This window comes from Littorina saxatilis, linkage group LG15 (assembly GCF_037325665.1).
Source record: "Littorina saxatilis isolate snail1 linkage group LG15, US_GU_Lsax_2.0, whole genome shotgun sequence".
Taxonomy (NCBI): Eukaryota; Metazoa; Mollusca; class Gastropoda; order Littorinimorpha; family Littorinidae; genus Littorina; species Littorina saxatilis.
In genome coordinates this window covers 44,492,266-44,512,265 of record NC_090259.1, presented here as the reverse complement: position 1 = coordinate 44,512,265, position 20,000 = coordinate 44,492,266, and the positions used below count along the sequence as shown (strand labels likewise).

General features: G+C 43.7%; 1 protein-coding gene across 2 annotated transcripts in view; it reads left to right on the top strand.

Moving 5' to 3' along the window:
* Window positions 1-20,000, top strand: part of LOC138949432 (protein crumbs-like) — a 130,441-nt gene that overhangs the window by 76,935 nt on the left and 33,506 nt on the right. For both annotated transcript variants that reach the window (XM_070321257.1, XM_070321258.1), the window contains 4 exons: window positions 655-1,725; window positions 2,507-3,203; window positions 5,137-5,249; window positions 8,856-9,675. In XM_070321257.1, coding sequence (XP_070177358.1) covers window positions 655-1,725; window positions 2,507-3,203; window positions 5,137-5,249; window positions 8,856-9,675 — 2,701 coding nt within the window. The remainder of the gene's footprint in view (window positions 1-654; window positions 1,726-2,506; window positions 3,204-5,136; window positions 5,250-8,855; window positions 9,676-20,000) is intronic.

Genomic DNA, 20,000 nt, shown 5'->3' with positions numbered 1-20,000 from the left:
GGGGGGTACATGTGGGGGGGTATGTGTGTGGGGGGTATGTGTGTGTGTGTGGGGGGGTATGTGGGGGGGGGGTTTACATGTGTGGGGGGTATGTGTGTGTGTGTGTGGCGGGTACGTGTGGGGGGGGGACGTGTGTGCATGGGGTAGAGCTGTTTCAAAGATTTGTTTATGCAAAAAAAGTTCTCCAAATTATGAGGCAGTTTTATACCTGTTAGGAAAAAAAACAAAGGATATTTATGTCTCCTAAAAGAAAGTTTTAAAAGTAGCAGCCAACAAAGATCACTCTCACAATTTCTGAATAACTTCCATAGTTTACCACCAGATTCTGTTTTGGTTACAAAGACAACCATTTGAGTCAATGGCCCAACATTTTTAATGTCCTGTTAACTGTCAATCCAATCCTGATTAATATGACAAGGTTTCAATTTAATTTGTCAACATTGTGTAAACTCTGACATTTTTGTTTTTTGTGTGCATACCTGTGAATTGTGAAATGTGTTTTATCACACACAGGTGTCAACCCTTGACAATTGTGTTTGTTTTACATAGGTGTAAACTGTGACATTTGTATTTGTTTAGCACAGGTGTAAACTGTGACATTTGTATGTGTTTAGCACAGGTGTAAACTGTGACATTTGTATTTGTTTCGCACAGGTGTAAACTGCGAGATCAACATCGAGGACTGCGTGGAAGGGGCGTGTAAAAACAACGCTACCTGCGAGGACGGCATCAACGAGTTTACCTGTACCTGCGCACCCGGCTACACAGGCACTCGCTGCGAGACGGAGATTAATGAGTGTGATCTGTACCAGGCGTGTCAGAACAATGCAGTGTGTACCGACTTCATTGCTGACTACACGTGTCAGTGTGTGGAGTTTGACGCCAACAACCCTAATAAACATCTGTACGGAGGCAAGAACTGCTCCATCTACCTGAGCGGCTGCGTTGCAGGGAACGGAAACAGGTGTCAGAACGGTGACTGTGTGCCCTACTTGAGGAGTGAATCCCCGGTGAGCCATGACTACAGGTGCGTGTGTGAGACGGGGTTCACCGGGCGGTACTGCGACAAGTCGACGACCATGACCTTCAGCAGTAACGGCAGTCACGTGACGTACTCCCCCACCGGCGGTCTGCAGCCTGACTCGCAGTCTCTGTCGTTCCGGTTCCGAACCACGCTCAGCGACGCCGTCCTTGCCGTCTACACATGGTCTTCCAACACCTTTGTTTCCGTGGAGATGGTTGACGGGATGGTGGCGGTGGTTTACCATTACGACTCGTCACGCTTGCCGCACACCGTTGCAACCCAGGAGCACCTGAACAACGCTGAGTGGCACAGCGCTGTGCTGCATCTGCAGAACAACATCTCACTCTCTTTGCTGTCCCATGCGTGTGGTACGGAGCGCTGCGTGCAGCAGTTTTCCTACCCTCGCAGCAAGCCAAACAGTTCAAGCGCAGGTGTGCAGCTTGGAAAGTTAGACTCCTCCATCATTTCGCAGACTCTGACCAACAGTGTTTTCGTCGGTTGCATGGAGGATGTGATTTTCGGCGATGTGTATCTGTTTCCTGGTCAGCAGGAGGGTCAGTACATCAACAGCGCAGCCAGCTGTCCCCGTGTGGAGCAGTGTGACCCCTACACCTGCTCTCGCCACGGCAACTGTGTGGACTTGTGGGATAGCTTCCGCTGCGACTGTGACCGCCCGTATTGGGGAGCCACCTGTCAAAATGGTAAGGAGGTATCAAGGGAAGAGGGGGGGGGGGGGGGGGGGTTATGCTGTTTGGTCACATTGTGGTATGGCAGTGAGTGTGTGTGTGTTGTGTTGGTGTGTGTGTATGTTTGTGTTGGTGTGTGTGTGTGTGTGAGTGAGTGCAAAGTTGCACATTTGCATCCGCATGTGAGTGCTTGCAGGTGTGTGTTTAGTGGATAGATTTCTGAAAAGGTATTGAAGATCCCTTATATGTGCATAATATTATCACACTCATATTGTGTACTAATGGTCTAAATTGATTTTTTGATTTTCTTCAAAGCATGAAGAATGCTGGGTCATGTAATTCTGATAATTTACATGAAATATTCCAAGAGCATGCACTGTAAAGGTTGTGCCCAAAGTTGCCTTTGTAAAGACTCCCAGAAGTTTGTTATCAAAAATTCAGTGCCAAAGCTTTGTACAGCGAGCTTTGTCAAGAATACTTTGTCCAATAGGTGGCCGAACACCCCCGTGTACACGCATGCGCACGATAAAGAACCTAAGTTCACAGCAAAAGTCTCAGGGCTTGGAAATATGAATACACGCTTGCAGGGAAAAAAATATTGGTAGGGCCATATACTGTATGGCAACTCGCTTTCCCCAGGGAGAAAGCAGCCTGAATTTCCATGAGGGTAACCTCACAGGACCATATGAATCTTATCCTTATCCTTACCCTTATCCAATTGATATAAGGTTAATGTGCATTCAACAATATTTTTAAAAACAGACTTTGACAACACATTTGTTCTTTACATTGACAGAATACACAGCAGCGACATTCTCCAAAGATGGAATGCCAAGCATAGCCGCCTTCGACGTCTCCACCCTCTCCAGTAGCTTCTCCAGCGGCCTTGACCTTTCTCTCTTCTTGCGAACGCGGCAGAACAACAGTCTCATCATGTATCTGACCAACGGCGCGACCTCGACCAACAATCTGACCTACATGACCTTGGAGATACAGAACAGCAGAGTGGCAGCACGGCTCAACCGCTGCGGAGCCAAGATGTTCTTCAACCAATCCAACAACCCCATTGACCAAGGATCGCTGAACTTTGTTCACGCAAAGATGGACACCGACTCTCTAGTGTTAATGGTCAACAGAACGGTTCACATTAACGAAACGGTCCTGTCGCAGCCACCATGCCCGTTACAAGCCTCTACGGCTTACTTCGGCAAAGTCCCAGAAAATTCAAGCGGGAGACGCAAGCGGCAAGTAGATGTTGCAACCACCCTGGCTCACCTTGACCCTTTCAACGGGGTCATTCGGGACATCGAGTTGCAAGGTCACAAGCTTGACTTTGAGTTGCGCAACGCCACTCAGGGGTCGGAGTACGTTGTCATGTCGCAGGTGTTGTCGAACGTGACGCTCGGTGCGGAGTCTACGCTGAGTGTGTGCAACACCAGCGCCCCCTGCCAGAATGGAGGAACCTGCAGTGATGTCTTCTTCAATGACTTTCAGTAAGTGGAACGCACACAAGAATTATAAAGAACATGCGATACTTACCTTGTAAGTTGAAGCAATGTTCTCGATGTAACCTCAAGATGCATACTGCAACTTATGTTAATGATGATGTTGACGCATGCGTAATACCTCACTTGTTTTCGCACGCTTACCCCCTTACTTTTTATCGTGGAATGTAAATCTGTGTTTATCCTACTAGAAGACAGTTTGGCATGATACAGTGGTACCTACCACCCACCTTTGACACGCGCACACACATGCATGTATGTAAGCACGCTCCCACGGACACACAGATACTGACACAAATTCACAGACACACACACACGCACACACACACACACACACACACACACACACACACACACACACACACACACACACACACACACACACATACCTGTTAACTGCACAGCATGCTTCTCTGCTGTTAACATCACCACTTTAATTTGACATGTGTGTATTCTGATTGACACATGGGGGAATTCAGGGGTTGTGATTAGATAGTCTCACAAATCCCTATTTTGATCATTGGTCTATATTTCCACTGAAGTTGCTCAATATCCTTTATATTTACAAAAACAAACACAACGGGGTTCCGGTTTCATCGCTGTGAATAAAGTGCTCGCATACCTGGTCAGGTTTGCTTCTGTGACTGGTCGATAGGCGATATAATTAATTTGCAACAATTTTTTTTCTTACCGTACATAAAACACATTACAGTTGGGCGTCCCAGGAACCTCCGGATGGAGTGTCTACGTGGAGCCCTGATATATCTCTCACAGGTGTGATAAATGTGTTTGTCATCCTTTTCACGAGTTTTCATTCACAAGCACCTGGGAAATAAATCTCATGTTCCCCATGCAATAAATCCCCGGTTACCATAGTTGCAGGAAGCAGGATATACATGGATAATAAAAAGCAAACCCAATAGAAACGCTCGGGGATTCTTCGGCTCTTTTCATTGATGTTTCCCCAGACCTAAACAGACAACACGACACTGCTTTGCAAAGTTCCAAAAACGAACTGGCAAACTGGCAAAAGTAAACAAAAAACAAAACTACTTCATGAAAGGTCATAAATTCATCACAAACAAATGAAACCTAGCGATATGTTTTGTCTTCTTACAAAGTCATGGAGTGCGTGTATCTGTGTTTCGATACACAGACGTTCAGAGAAACACGAACGTCAAGTTCAAGTCAAACCAATTGACCCCTGACACACACATTTTGACCCGTGCACAAGACGTATCAATAAACGAAGTGCAAATAAGAAATAATAATAAAAGCAAAGAACATAGCAACAGATATGCAAACATCTAACAAAGCCGAGCAAGCAGAATGACAGGTCTAATGAAAAACAAAGAGGCAATGAGTCGGAAACAAGATCGCGATTCTTTCCTTCGCTGCACGACGCAAATCTTCTGTGACCTTTGACCCAACGTAGCTTCCACATTCGATCACTAAGCTTAATATTTACAACTGAAAGCCGAGGGGGTGGAATACCGAGATGAACCTACAGAACTGTGCATCCTCAAACCTGAAATATTCATCCCAACATTTTATGAACTCAAAAACACAGAAAGTTGCTTTCAAACGCCAGCTTTGATTGCTAGTGGTTATCAAAACGAAACTCGTGTGGTTATCAAAACGGAACTCGTGTTTCAAAGCATGGCTCCCTGGGTTGATTGTTATCTTATTTTCTCACTACCAAAATGATGACAGAAACGATGTTTGGTAGTTTGTTGTCAGACCAGCTTTTTTGTCGGTCCTCGGGGGGCATATCGACTTTTGTTTCATATTTATTGACCGCGGCAATCGGCCTTGGTCAATAAATATGAAACAAAAGACGATATGCTCCCCATCGGACCGACAAAAAAGCTGGTCTGTCAACAACCCATCAAACATCTTATTATGTTTACCTGTGTAACAGGTGTGAGTGCCCTGACGGTTACCTGGGCAAGGACTGCAGTCAGCCTGACTTCTGTAAGCCCAACAGTTGTCCAACTGACTCAAGCTGCAACAGTCTGCACCTGGGATTTGAATGTAAGCTCCACCCTTTCTGTCCGTCTTTCTTTCTTTCTCTTGTCTTATCTGTCTCTCTTTCTCTCTCTTGTATTCTCTGTCTCTCTTTCTTTCTCTTGTCTTATCTGTCTCTCTTTCTCTCTCTTGTATTCTCTGTCTCTCTTTCTCTCTCTTGTATTCTCTGTCTCTCTTTCTCTCTCTTGTCTTATCTGTCTCTCTTTCTCTCTCTTGTATTCTCTGTCTCTCTTTCTTTCTCTTGTCTTATCTGTCTCTCTTTCTCTCTCTTGTATTCTCTGTCTCTCTTTCTCTCTCTTGTATTCTCTGTCTCTCTTTCTCTCTCTTGTCTTATCTGTCTCTCTTTCTCTCTCTTGTATTCTCTGTCTCTCTGTCTCTCTCTTGTCTTCTCTGTCTCTCTTTCTCTCTCTTGTATTCTCTGTCTCTCTGTCTCTCTCTTGTCTTATCTGTCTCTCTTTCTCTCTCTTGTCTTATCTGTCTCTTTCTCTCTCTTGTATTCTCTGTCTCTCTGTCTCTCTCTTGTCTTATCTGTCTCTCTTTCTCTCTCTTGTATTCTCTGTCTCTCTGTCTCTCTCTTGTCTTCTCTGTCTCTCTTTCTCTCTCTTGTATTCTCTGTCTCTCTGTCTCTCTCTTGTCTTATCTGTCTCTCTTTCTCTCTCTTGTATTCTCTGTCTCTCTTTCTCTCTCTTGTCTTATCTGTCTCTCTGTCTCTCTCTTGTATTATCTGTCTCTCTGTCTCTCTCTTGTCTTCTCTGTCTCTCTTTCTTTCTCTTGTCTTATCTGTCTCTCTCTTGTCTTCTCTGTCTCTCTGTCTCTCTCTTGTCTTATCTGTCTCTCTGTCTCTCTCTTGTCTTATCTGTCTCTCTTTCTCTCTCTTGTATTCTCTGTCTCTCTGTCTCTCTCTTGTCTTCTCTGTCTCTCTTTCTCTCTCTTGTATTCTCTGTCTCTCTGTCTCTCTCTTGTCTTATCTGTCTCTCTTTCTCTCTCTTGTATTCTCTGTCTCTCTTTCTCTCTCTTGTCTTATCTGTCTCTCTGTCTCTCTCTTGTATTATCTGTCTCTCTGTCTCTCTCTTGTCTTCTCTGTCTCTCTTTCTTTCTCTTGTCTTATCTGTCTCTCTCTTGTCTTCTCTGTCTCTCTGTCTCTCTCTTGTCTTATCTGTCTCTCTGTCTCTCTCTTGTCTTATCTGTCTCTCTTTCTCTCTCTTGTCTTATCTGTCTCTCTTTCTCTCTCTTGTCTTATCTGTCTCTCTTTCTCTCTTGTCTTATCTGTCTCTCTGTCTCTCTCTTGTATTCTCTGTCTCTCTTTCTCTCTCTTGTATTCTCTGTCTCTCTTTCTCTCTCTCGTCTTATCTGTCTCTCTTTCTCTCTCTTGTCTTATCTGTCTCTCTGTCTCTCTCTTGTCTTATCTGTCTCTCTGTCTCTCTCTTGTCTTATCTGTCTCTCTGTCTCTCTCTTGTCTTATCTGTCTCTCTGTCTCTCTCTTGTCTTATCTGTCTCTCTGTCTCTCTCTTGTCTTATCTGTCTCTCTGTCTCTCTCTTGTCTTATCTGTCTCTTTCTCTCTCTTGTCTTATCTGTCTCTTTCTCTCTCTTGTCTTATCTGTCTCTCTTTCTCTCTCTTGTCTTATCTGTCTCTTTCTCTCTCTTGTCTTATCTGTCTCTCTGTCTCTCTCTTGTCTTATCTGTCTCTCTGTCTCTCTCTTGTCTTATCTGTCTCTTTCTCTCTCTTGTCTTATCTGTCTCTCTTTCTCTCTCTTGTCTTATCTGTCTCTCTTTCTCTCTCTTGTCTTATCTGTCTCTCTTTCTCTCTCTTGTCTTATCTGTCTCTCTTTCTCTCTCTTGTCTTATCTGTCTCTCTTTCTCTCTCTCGTCTTATCTGTCTCTCTTTCTCTCTCTCGTCTTATCTGTCTCTCTTTCTCTCTCTCGTCTTATCTGTCTCTCTCTTGTCTTATCTGTCTCTCTTTCTCTCTCTTGTATTCTCTGTCTCTCTTTCTCTCTCTTGTATTCTCTGTCTCTCTTTCTCTCTCTCGTCTTATCTGTCTCTCTTTCTCTCTCTTGTCTTATCTGTCTCTCTTTCTCTCTCTTGTCTTATCTGTCTCTCTTTCTCTCTCTTGTCTTATCTGTCTCTCTTTCTCTCTCTTGTCTTGTCTGTCTCTCTTTCTCTCTCTTGTCTTATCTGTCTCTCTTTCTCTCTCTTGTCTTATCTGTCTCTCTGTCTCTCTCTTGTATTCTCTGTCTCTCTTTCTCTCTCTTGTCTTATCTGTCTCTCTTTCTCTCTCTTGTCTTGTCTGTCTCTCTTTCTCTCTCTTGTCTTATCTGTCTCTCTTTCTCTCTCTTGTCTTATCTGTCTCTCTTTCTCTCTCTTGTCTTATCTGTCTCTCTTTCTCTCTCTTGTATTCTCTGTCTCTCTTTCTCTCTCTTGTCTTATCTGTCTCTCTTTCTCTCTCTTGTCTTGTCTGTCTCTCTTTCTCTCTCTTGTCTTATCTGTCTCTCTTTCTCTCTCTTGTCTTGTCTGTCTCTCTTTCTCTCTCTTGTCTTATCTGTCTCTCTTTCTCTCTCTTGTCTTATCTGTCTCTCTTTCTCTCTCTTGTCTTGTCTGTCTCTCTTTCTCTCTCTTGTCTTATCTGTCTCTCTTTCTCTCTCTTGTCTTATCTGTCTCTCTGTCTCTCTCTTGTCTTGTCTGTCTCTCTTTCTCTCTCTTGTCTTATCTGTCTCTCTTTCTCTCTCTTGTCTTGTCTGTCTCTCTGTCTCTCTCTTGTCTTATCTGTCTCTCTTTCTCTCTCTTGTCTTATCTGTCTCTCTGTCTCTCTCTTGTCTTGTCTGTCTCTCTGTCTCTCTCTTGTCTTATCTGTCTCTCTTTCTCTCTCTTGTCTTATCTGTCTCTCTGTCTCTCTCTTGTCTTGTCTGTCTCTCTGTCTCTCTCTTGTCTTATCTGTCTCTCTTTCTCTCTCTTGTCTTATCTGTCTCTCTTTCTCTCTCTTGTCTTATCTGTCTCTCTGTCTCTCTCTTGTCTTGTCTGTCTCTCTGTCTCTCTCTTGTCTTATCTGTCTCTCTTTCTCTCTCTTGTCTTATCTGTCTCTCTTTCTCTCTCTTGTCTTATCTGTCTCTCTGTCTCTCTCTTGTATTCTCTGTCTCTCTTTCTTTCTCTTGTCTTATCTGTCTCTCTTTCTCTCTCTTGTCTTATCTGTCTCTCTCTTGTCTTATCTGTCTCTCTTTCTCTCTCTTGTATTCTCTGTATCTCTCTCACTCTCGTTTGTCTACAAATGGGATTTGAATGTAAGCTTAACCCTGTCTGTCTGCCTGTCAGACTCTCCTTCGCTTGTCTAATTTGTCTTTCACTGTTTTGCATTCTCTGTATTATTTTCGCTTTTTCTAACTCATTTGTCGCTGTAGTTACGACACTGATTTTGTCTTGCTTTTTCTTGCTTGCTGTTTTTCTGGTTGTGTGTGGGTGTGTGTTTGGGTGTGTGTGTGTGTCTCTCTCTCTCTCTCTCTCTCTCTCTCTCTCTCTCTCTCTCTCTCTCTCTCTCTCTCTCTCTCTCTCTCTCTCTCTCTCTCTCTCTCTCTCCACTGTACAAATATATATATCTCCTTGTTTCCAACTTTGTTTCCAGGCATCAGCACAGTTTCCTTCAACGGCGCCAGCGTCATCACCTACAGTACCAGTCTACTGCCTGATGATCTACCCTCCCAAACCATCTCATTTAGCATCCGCACACGCTCCTTCTACGGCGCCATCTTTGAAACGCGAGCACCCATCGACCAAAACAACTTCATCAAGGTACGCGTCAGAGACGGCTCTCTGGAAGTCAACTACTTGCTGAAGGCTTCCGGGTTCTCGTCGTCGCTGCGTATGCACGAACGGATCGACGACGGGCAATGGTACGACGTCGAGGTCGTCATCGATGACACGAACGCCATGAGGCTGCGAATCCGTCAGAACGGCACCATCATCAAAGAAGAACCGGCCAACGATGCGCTAGATCTGGGCACCACGGTAATAAGCCTGGCGGATCTCATCACGGGTGGGGGGAGAATTCAAGTGGGTGATGTGGCAGACGGAAAGGAGCAAGCGTACGTCGGCTGTCTGAGAGAGCTGAGAGTGGGGGGTATACTGCTGCCGTTCATCTTGGACAATGTCATGCCGAATAACAACGCCACCCCAAAGTTCTCAGCGACTTCTCTCGCCGATGTGACGGCTGGATGTCAGGGCGCAGACGACTCGTGCGTGGACAATCTGTGTCGGAACGGAGCTCGGTGCCGTGACGCGTGGAACGACTATGAGTGTGACTGCATTGGGGGATATGATGGAAGGTTTTGCCAGTGGCGGGCAGCAGAGTGTGGTGCCAGTACCTGTATCAACGGAGCTGTGTGCAAGGAGGACCTGGAGGGAACCTACACCTGTCTGTGTCCACCTGGATTCACTGGTGCCAGGTCAGTAACTCCTTTTTTCTTCTTTTTTACATTTAGTCAAGTTTTGACTAAATGTTTTAACATAGAGGGGGGAATCGAGACGAGGGTCGTGGTGTATGTGTGTGTCTGTCTGTGTGTGTGTGTAGAGCGATTCAGACTAAACTACTGGACCGATCTTTATGAAATTTGACATGAGAGTTCCTGGGTATGATATCCTCAGACGTTGTTTTCATTTTTTTGATAAATGTCTTTGATGACGTCATATCCGGCTTTTCGTGAAAGTTGAGGCGGCACTGTCACGCTCTCATTTTTCAACCAAATTGGTTGAAATTTTGGTCAAGTAATCTCCGACGAAGCCCGGACTTCGGTATTGCATTTCAGCTTGGTGGCTTAAAAATTAATTAATGACTTTGGTCATTAAAAATCTGAAAATTGTAAAAAAAAAAAATATTTTATAAAACGATCCAAATTTACGTTCATCTTATTCTCCATCATTTTCTGATTCCAAAAACATATAAATATGTTATATTTGGATTAAAAACAAGCTCTGAAAATTAAGAATATATAAAAATTATGATCCAAATTAAATTTTCGAAATCAATTTAAAAACACTTTCATCTTATTCCTTGTCAGTTCCTGATTCCAAAAACATATAGATATGATATGTTTGGATTGAAAACACGCTCAGAAAGTTAAAACGAAGAGAGGTACAGAAAAGCGTGCTATCCTTCTGAGCGCAACTACTACCTCTTCTTGTCAATTTCACTGCCTTGACATGAGAGTTCCTGGGAATAATATCCCCGGACGTTGTTTTCATTTTTACAATAAATACCTTTGATGACGTCATATCCGGCCTTTTGTAAAAGTTGAGGCGGCACTGTCACACCCTCATTTTTCAATCAAATTGATTGAAATTTTGGCAAAGCAATCTTCGACGAAGGCCGGACTTTGGTATTGCATTTCAGCTTGATGGCTTAAAAACTAATTAATGACTTTGGTCATTAAAAATCGGAAACTTGTAATTAAAATTATTTTTTTATTAAACGATCCAAAAACATTTTCATCTTATTCTTCGTCATTTTCTGATTCCAAAAACATATACATATGTTATATTTGGATTACAAACAAGCTCTAAAAATTAAAAATATAAAAATTATGATTAAAATTAATTTTCCGAAATCGATTTAAAAACAATTTCATCTTATTCCTTGTCGGTTCCTGATTCCAAAAACATATAGATATGATATGTTTGGATTAAAAACACGCTCAGAAAGTTAAAACGAAGAGAGGTACAGAAAAGCGTGCTATGCAGCACAGCGAAACCACTACCGCGCTGAACAGGCTCGTCAGTTTCACTCCGTTTTGCACAAGCGACGGACTACGGTCATTGTGAAAAATGCAGTGCGTTCAGTTTCATTCTGTGAGTTCCACAGCTTGACTAAATGTAGTAATTTCGCCTAACGCGACTTGTTTTCTGGTACAATGGAACCTCCGTCTTTGAAACCCTTTTTTTTTTTTTTAGATCCCAGTTTTTTAGAATTTCTTTTTATAATTTTGTAAATTTATGTCCATTTGGAAGATGCTTCAACTTCAACTTCAAGGCCGGATTTTTCAGAATTGTTTAGGTCTTAAAAGGGAGATTCAACTGTAACAGCTTTTATTTCTTTCTGTCTCTCTCTCTCTGTTTCTGTCTCTGTCTCTTTCTCTCTCTCTCTCTCTCTCTCTCTCTCTCTCTCTCTCTCTCTCTCTCTCTCTCTCTCTAACTCTCTTTCTCTCTCTCTTTTTCTCTCTTTCTCTCTCTCTCTCTCTCTCTCTCTCTGTCTCTCTCTCTCTGTCTCTCTCTCTGTCTGTCTCTCTAACTCTATCTCTCTCTCTCTCTCTTTCTTTATCTCTCTCTCTCTTTCTCTCTCTTTGTCTTTCTCTCTCTTTCTCTCTCTCTTTCTCTCTCTCTTTCTCTCTCTTTCTCTCTCTCTCTTTCTCTCTCTCTCTGTCCCTCTCTAACTCTCTCTCTCTCTCACACTCTCTCTCTCTCTCTCTCTCTCTCTCTCTCTCTCTCTCTCTCTCTCTCTCTCTCTCTAACTGTGCAGACTCTCTTCGGTGTCCGAACACCCCCCATGTACACTACATTGGAGTGTGCACGTTAAAGATCCCACGATTGACAAAAGGGTCTTTCCTGGGAAAATTGCTTAATAATTGTCTACCTATACCCGTGTGACTTGGAATAATAGGCCGTGAAAGGTAAATATGCTCCCAAATGGCTGCAATCTACTGGCCGTATAAAATTTCATCTCCCACGGCATCATTGCAGAGCGCCTAGAACTGTACCCACGGAATATGCGCGATATAAGCTTCATATTGATTGATTGATTGAACTCTCTCTCTCTCTCTCTCTCTCTCTCTCTCTCTCTCTCTCTCTCTCTCTCTCTCTCTCTCTCTCTCTCTCTCTCTCTCTCTCTCTCTCTCTCTCTAACTCTTGTCTTTCTTTCTTTCATATTACGTAAACAGGTAAGTAACATGCTTCCAATACTGACATCGCTCTGTTTCTGTGATATTCCTTTTGTCATGTTGCTGCCGGTTATCTTTGAAGGAAAAAACACTGTATCCAAAGCTAAGTGTTGATACCCTTTCATCAATCAAGATCATCCAGGGTTAACACTAACAGACTCGGTCATTGGTCAGATTACCAATGACCACCAAAAATCTACTCATTGAACTTCCGCTAGGGAGGTGCATTGATATTTACTCAACTAGTCTCCATTAAGCCCTGTCCAGACTTGGCCGCCGTTTTACGCTCTATGCGCCGCAGGCCGTTTTGTGCGTCGCGCGGGATTTGCCGAGTGGCCACACATCGACGATTCTTTTCACAACGCGGTATCAGTCAAGCGGGTCACCTGACAAGAAGGTACAGTTGCATTCGACTGCCGCGCCGCGAGCAGCTGACGTCATCGCTCTGGTTTGCTCTGATTGGTCAAATTTCCCTCGTTCTATGTCTGTGTCATAGAAATTAGAACACGCGCTATTCTTCTGCAAATAACGCTTCGCGATCATAGCACGACGCGGTCGACGCGGTGCGCCGTTTTGAGCATAAGTCAAATGTGGACAGGGTCGGCCGGGAGTGTCTGGACGGGCCTTTAGGCCCCCCCCCAAAAATTGTCTGTTTCTGGTAACATGGCTAAAAAAAATAGGGTAGGTAGGTAGGGATTTTTTATTTTTATTTTTTTTTACCCCCAAATGTAGACCAATAAAACTAACTTTAAAAATCGCGCAAAGAGACTGGATTCACTATACATAGAGACAAGACACTCAACACATTTACAAATCTGTGACAAAGACTGAAAGAGTATGACATGTTTTTCTTTGTTTACCTGGTCTGATATTTCCATGATGAAACAGAAAAGAAGACTTGAGACATCTTACATCTTGAGCTTGGACAAATGGGAATTTTAGTAGACGGCTGGGGCCTCAGTAGCACAGTTGGGAGTGCATTGAACTTGTGATCCTTGGAGTTTGGAAAAAAAAAGTTTAGGGTCAGCGCCGAAATTTAGGGTCAGTCGGGTGACCAGAAACAGACAATTTTTTTTTTTGTGGCCTTAGCCATGAGGGTCACAGTATTGGCGTTAACCGGTAATTAACGGTATTTTACCGATTGAAATGAGAAAATACCGGGGGGAAAATGGCTGCCGGTATGACCTACCGGTTGATGTCTGCCTTACCGAGGTTTTTTCAATCGTAAAACAAACAAAACCAGTACTCTGAGTTGGACTCTTACTGGTTCCAATGACCAGCCTACCGTTTTTTTCTGGATAGTTTTCATCATAAAATGTTCGCGTACCGGTTTGTAAAAATACTAGCGCCATCACTGGGGTCATTGGCAAACTAGTAAAAACAAATCACCCGTAAGAGTTTGAGACAATAATTCACGAGAAGTCGATTGCATGACGCAAATTAATGTAGGAATTTTTCTGGGCAATGTGAGTCAATTCCAAACACTACTCTGGGATGATGATCAGGTGTGTTCTCTTAACTCATTGTCTCCCAGGTACGGATATATCCGTACCCACTCATATGGCTCTATCTGACCAGGTACGGATATATCCGCTCAGACTGTTAGCTTCAGTTGCTTCCTGTAACGTCCATCTAACGCCTGCATTCCATCGTGTTGATACACAGTTACTACAATTCTGGGTGACCTGCTGCAGCACAGCTGGTCTTGGCTAAAAAAAAACTTGGTCAACATAGGTGGGGTAGAAAGTGTTAAGGAAATCACAGTACAAAGGAACCCTCCCCCCCCCCACCTTGTAAGACCTTCAAAAATCTGAGAAAAGTAGGTCTTAAAAAAGAGGGAGTCTTAAATTTGGGGGTCTTAAAAAGGGGGTTTCCGCTGTATTATGGATACCTGGTTTCAAAATAGTATTTCCATGTAAGGGGCTATAACTCTTCCCCTTTGGAAGAAAAAGCAGAAAGCCCAGTTGCCTCCCATGAAGTGCATGCATGTTCACTATTTCTCTCCCTTCAAATGTGACTAGTCACTCTGGTTTGCTTGATGAACAATGTATTGAGTGTTTAATCTCTGTCCTTTTTCTGTCTGTCTGTCTGTCCCATTTTTAAGGTCTTAAAAAGGTGGAAGTCGTAATTTTTTTAGATAGCGGTATAATTCACCTAGAAATAATGAACACCTGCCTCTCAATGTACAATGACCACTTTTGGTCGGTTCCTTGGGTGGTTGAGACAAGTTCAACTGTAACACTGTATGGAATGTGAGGTTTCAGCAAGACACACTGGAACACACACACACACACACACACACACACACACACACACACACACACACACACATACACACACACACACACACACATACACACACACACACACACAAATAAGAGAGAGAGAGAGAGAGAGCTTGATAATTGATTCAAGCACTGAACAAAAGATTATGAAAAAGCAGGCACTCTTGGCCTTCATTAAAGGTACTGAACTTGTCAAATCCAGGTGCACGGAGCCCCTGGGGCTTTTAGTCATACCTCAGGCATCCGTTAGAAGAACTACCAAGTTTCATTGACTTGCACCCAAAGAGTCAAGAACTGCGATTTTTTTACGAATTAATTTCGTACTCGGACCCGGCTGGTCTTGACCTATTTTTGGATCTAAATTTAGATCGGGTAGATCACCACATCATGCACAAAAAGACACGTCACTAAGCAAACTATGTCAGACGTCATCATGAGTTTGTGTAAAACAAAATGGAGGCCGGAATCACTCAGTTGAATCGAACTCCGACCAAACACCACGTACTAACTAGGTTAATTTATGCACTCGCATGAACAAGAAACTGTCGAGCTTCACAGATGTTGTCGTTGGGTAGTTTTGGGTTTGTTTTACTACCATAGGAGGATTTTTGAACTGTAAATGCACTCAGCTGCAACAAAAACGCAAAACGAAGGCTGTGAGCTGCACTGTGCCTTTAAACCAGTCTTTCTGTTTTATTGACTGCATGTTTAGTGAACAGTGGTACCTGCGATGTGTGGCCCCTCCCATGAGAGGACACCTCCCTTAAAAGGACGCTTTCTGTTGTCCCTTTGTCTATTATCTCTACCAAAATATACCTGTCATGACAGGCCACCTGCAATGTAGGGACACTTTGGCTGGTACCTGGGGTGTCCTTTCATGGCAGGTACCACTGCACTGTCCTTTGTGTTTATAATCTGTCTGTGGACATGAGATTCCTGTATCCCCTGTTCACTCACTTCCCTGTACAATTAGATAAAGTGGGCCCCAAAGTCCTCTGCAGTGGATGTTTTCAGACACACAGAAACACTACTGTGATGGGACAGTACAGTGGAACCCCCCCTCCCCGCCTTTTTTAAGACCTTGCTTTTTCAGATTTCCTGTTCATAACCTCTGTAAATTTACCTCCAGTTTAAGACTCCCTCCTGTTTAAGACCTGACTTATTTCAGATTGTCTGTTCATAACCTCTGTAAATTTACCTCCAGTTTAAGACTCCCTCCTGTTTAAGACCTGACTTATTTCAGATTGTTGAAGGTCTTAAATGAGAGGTTCCACTGTACGGCGATGGGACAGAGAGTAATCTGCTTTGAGCCTCTTCGCAGAAAGTCAGCAGCAAATAGCATTGTTTTCAGGCCAAAGCTGTATGTAAATTTAGTCTGGCTGTGGGAGGAGCTTGGAATACAGTTGAACCCCCTTTTTAAGACCCCCCAATTTAAGACTCCCTCCCTTTTAAGGCCCTGTTTCCTCAGACTTTCTGTTCACAACCTCTGTATATTTACCCCCATTTTAAGACTCCATCCTTTTTAAGACCTGATATTCTCAGATTTGTGGAGGTCTTAAAAGGGGGGTTCCACTGTATATTATTTGAAGACTGATATTTTTCCCCAATGTGCGAGGTGTAAAGATACATTTCTTCCCGTGTAAGTTTGGACACATATATATACAAAAAACAAGCAAGCTTGGCTGCTCTTCATGCAAAATTCTACACATTTGTTGCTAAATTCATTTCGTAAGTGCCACCCATGGGAATGAATCTGTCAAATTTGTTCAATTTAGCAACATGATCATTTACACGAGTGAAGGAAGGTAACTTTAATACTGACGTGCGCTCAGAATGTTTCAAATCATCCTGACTTGAAAGTCTGTGCACTTCATGACCTTGATGAGTTAAGGTGATGATGCGCGGCGTTTGGTTTCAATGCTGTCTGCTGTGTCATCAGTCTTCGCAGTTCGTTCTCGTTCTTGTTCTTGACTTAGCTGAACTTGGACAATCTTGGACCACCGTAGCTAATTGTTCCCATCCCCGTGCAGGGCCTCTCGGTCTGTTTGCTCGGCGCGCTCTTGACGAGATACATGATTCTCACCGGCGCGCAACACACGCACAGGGTGGGGCCCTGTCAGGGTTGAAGTTGTCGCCCTTGCTTCAGGTGTGACAACCCGCACGGCCGTAGCAGACGACACACATTTTTGCAGTGGTTTGAGAGCAGACGACACATTCTAAACAGCTTGTAGGGCGAGCAAGAAGGACTGAAAGCGATCACATGTGACACAAACCTATGTGTGGAAAGGAGTTTTCTTTCCTACCGTGTGTGTGTTTACAGGTAGTTTTCTAAAGAAGGACATCTTTCGTCGAATCAGTTGTTGATGAGAGTATTTTGTGGAGGCGATTTGTGTCGCAAACGGTAAGAGATGGGAGGCATGGTTGATTGGACATTTCGTGTCGGTAGCCAGCACGTCTGTCTTACCTGTGTTTTCTTCCCAAGGTGGGAGCTTTCCTTACCTGGTTTTGTGTTGAAGATTAGCGTGTTGTGCCACGGTGTGCCGGAGTGCGTTTACGGGTCAGTTCCCAGCGGTTCTGTGTCGCTTTTCTTCGTTAACTTTTGCGGAGAGTGTTTGTGTGTACTGGGAGAAAACACACTCATAAGGATCCGGGATTATATCTTAATTGGTTCACGGCAGAGTTGACGGAAAAGAGAAAGTACAGTCTGTGTTGGTTCTGCTTCAGTGGACAGGAATCTTAGTTTGGAAGAGATCTGTCAGTTCCTTCCCTGGTTACCTACCTACCTGTGCGTGATATATTTACTGCGGTGAAAAGGCAACTGACCCTTCATAATTATGTGGGAATTTTGTCGTTGTTTTGATGAAGGATGGTGTGGTGGGACTGACAAGGTTGGCTTGTCAAGTCTGTGGGTGTGTTGAAGTGTCTGGCGAAACTATTGTTTTATGAAGTCTTATATCGCGCGCGTATCATGAGTCTCCAGACTCGGACTCAAGGCGCAGGGATCTATTTATACAGACATGAATATGTTTACATGCATGATATATTATGTCTGTTGAAACTATGCCTTGACTGTCACATGTCGTGAGGCTTCGTCCTATCTCCGCCCTATCAGTAACCGCATTGTTTATTTTACATACTCAGTCTCGCGATGACGTTTTGTCTAGTGTCAGTGTGACAGAGAGACTAAGAGAGAGAGGGTGGCCGTGTTTGGCCGGGTTTGTGTGTGTGTGTATGCGTGTGCTAGTGTGTGTGTGTGTGTCAGTCACGCACTCCAACTTGATAAGGAAAGCGCAGAGGAGTACTAACTTGTAGAAAATGTAACAATACACTTTCTCTCTCTCTCTCTCTCTCTCTCTCTCTCTCTCTCTCTCTCTCTCTCTCTCTCTCTCTCTCTCTCTCTCTCTCTCTCTTTCTCTCTTCATTATTTTCCCCCTCGGGGAATTAACTTCTAATGCGGACAAACCTTTGTTGAAATTATTATTATGACTTTCAAATGTGGACAGTCCATAGATTGAAATTATAATGTCAATAACTATTCACCATCTCTTCATGGTATGAATGAGTAATGAGTTTCCCATGTAAGTGTTTCTATTTTGCTTGCAGGTTTGATCGTTTTTGAATTTCTTTCTTTCCTTTACTTTATTTGGTGTTTAAACGTCGTTTTCAACCATTCAAGGTTATATCGCGACGGGGAAAGGGGGGAGATGGGATCGTTTTTGAATGCATTTGAAGAATTGTGTATGAGCTTTTGAATTAATCATTGCATCAAAGTGAAACAAGAAACACTTTGTACATGCAGGGATTTTGCAGTGGTTCACATTTGCTGGTTAAGGTTATAGAGTTCAGAGAGAGAGAGAGAGAGAGAGAGAGAGAGAGAGATTGACTGAGAGAGAAAGAGAGAGATTGACACAGAGAGAGATAGAGAGAGAGAGATTGACAGAGAGAGAGAGATTGACACAGAGAGAGATAGAGAGAGAGAGAGATTGACAGAGAGAGAGAGAGATTGACAGAGAGAGAGAGATTGAGAGAGAGAGATTGACACAGAGAGAGAGATTGACACAGAGAGAGAGAGAGATTGACACAGAGAGAGATTGACAGAGAGAGAGACACACACAGAGAGAGACAGATAGACAGAGAGAGAGAGAGAGCACCCCTTCTCGTAACACAAATCAAAATCTTGTTCGAAGCATACGAGGATATTGTGGAAATTCCCACACCTCCACATTCAACCTCTGTTCATGTTATTGTTATTTCACCCTTCCTATACCGATACCGATAGTCACAGTTTTAATAGGTGACTCAGTTGTACACGTTTTAAAGCGAATTTTGGGAGCGCTGAAAAACGATTGTCAAAACCTCCACCAAAGATCAAACGAAAGATTTGTTGTGAAATACTTGAGCTGACAAGAGCATGTGACACTGTGTGTAATATTCAATGGTGTGAAAAACTACTGAAGTGAAAGGTATAAGCCTTGAACACAATAAAGGGTGAAGTGTATATTGAAAAATGCGTCATAAGGCAGTGGAGGAATTGTTATTGCAGTGTGCAAATCGGTAGTGGGTGTTGATTCAGGTTTTAACAATATGATCTGTCTGTGTTAATAGGCAGGAATATTGCCTTTCCCGTGGAAATGACGGTGTGTGTGTGTGTGTGTTTGAGAGAGAGAGAGAGAGAGAGAGAGAGAGAGAGAGAGAGAGAGAGAGAGAGAGAGAGAGAGATATGGCGTGAGCAGAGTGATTACGTTACCGTATCGCGTCATATTCTCTGTGTGTGTCGGTGTGTCAGAGAGAGGGGGTTGGCAGAGGAGGGAGGGGTGAAGGAGGAATAGTGGGGGGGGGGGGGGGGGGGGGCAAGGAAGTTCGTTTCTCTCTGAGATTACTACCTATAAATAAGCTGTAGAATTGCGTGACCACAGCGATCACTGTCATGTTATGGCATCAGTGACATGATTTTATGGATCACTGCCTTACGTGTTGTGTGCAAGCTTAATTACAGGGGGGGGTAATCCCTCTTCAGATAAGTCTGCAAAGATTATTCCGTTTATGTGTGTTCGTGTGTGTGTGTGTCAGCTAGAGAGAGAGAGAGAGTGTGCGCGCGCGTGTGTGCCACGGTGTGTGTGTGTGTGTGCCGGGTTTCGTACGTTCGCGCGCTCGTTTGTCTGTGTCTGTATGTTCACGGAGAATATTGTGTGAGAGTGTTTGGTAGACGGGTAGCACTTCAGAGCAACAAGTGACTTGGTAGGCAGAAGCGAGGGGGGGGGGGGGGGGCAAGAAGGTGGTCACGTTGTTGGTGTCAGTACTGACACCCCTCCCATCTCCTTTCCCTTTGCTCCTAGGCCTACAGTGTTTGTGGATGGCTTAAGATTGTGGCGCCAGTGTAGGGGTCAGGGCAGGCCAGGTATTATAGGGAGGTAGGTAATTACTGGATGTAAGCTTCCTTCTCCATCTCTACCTCACAGTAAAACTCGTAAAGGTGCCTGTGTGTACAACGAACAGTAGTTATACTGCTAGATAGGGAGAGAGAGAGAGAGACAGAGAGAGAGAGACATACTGAAC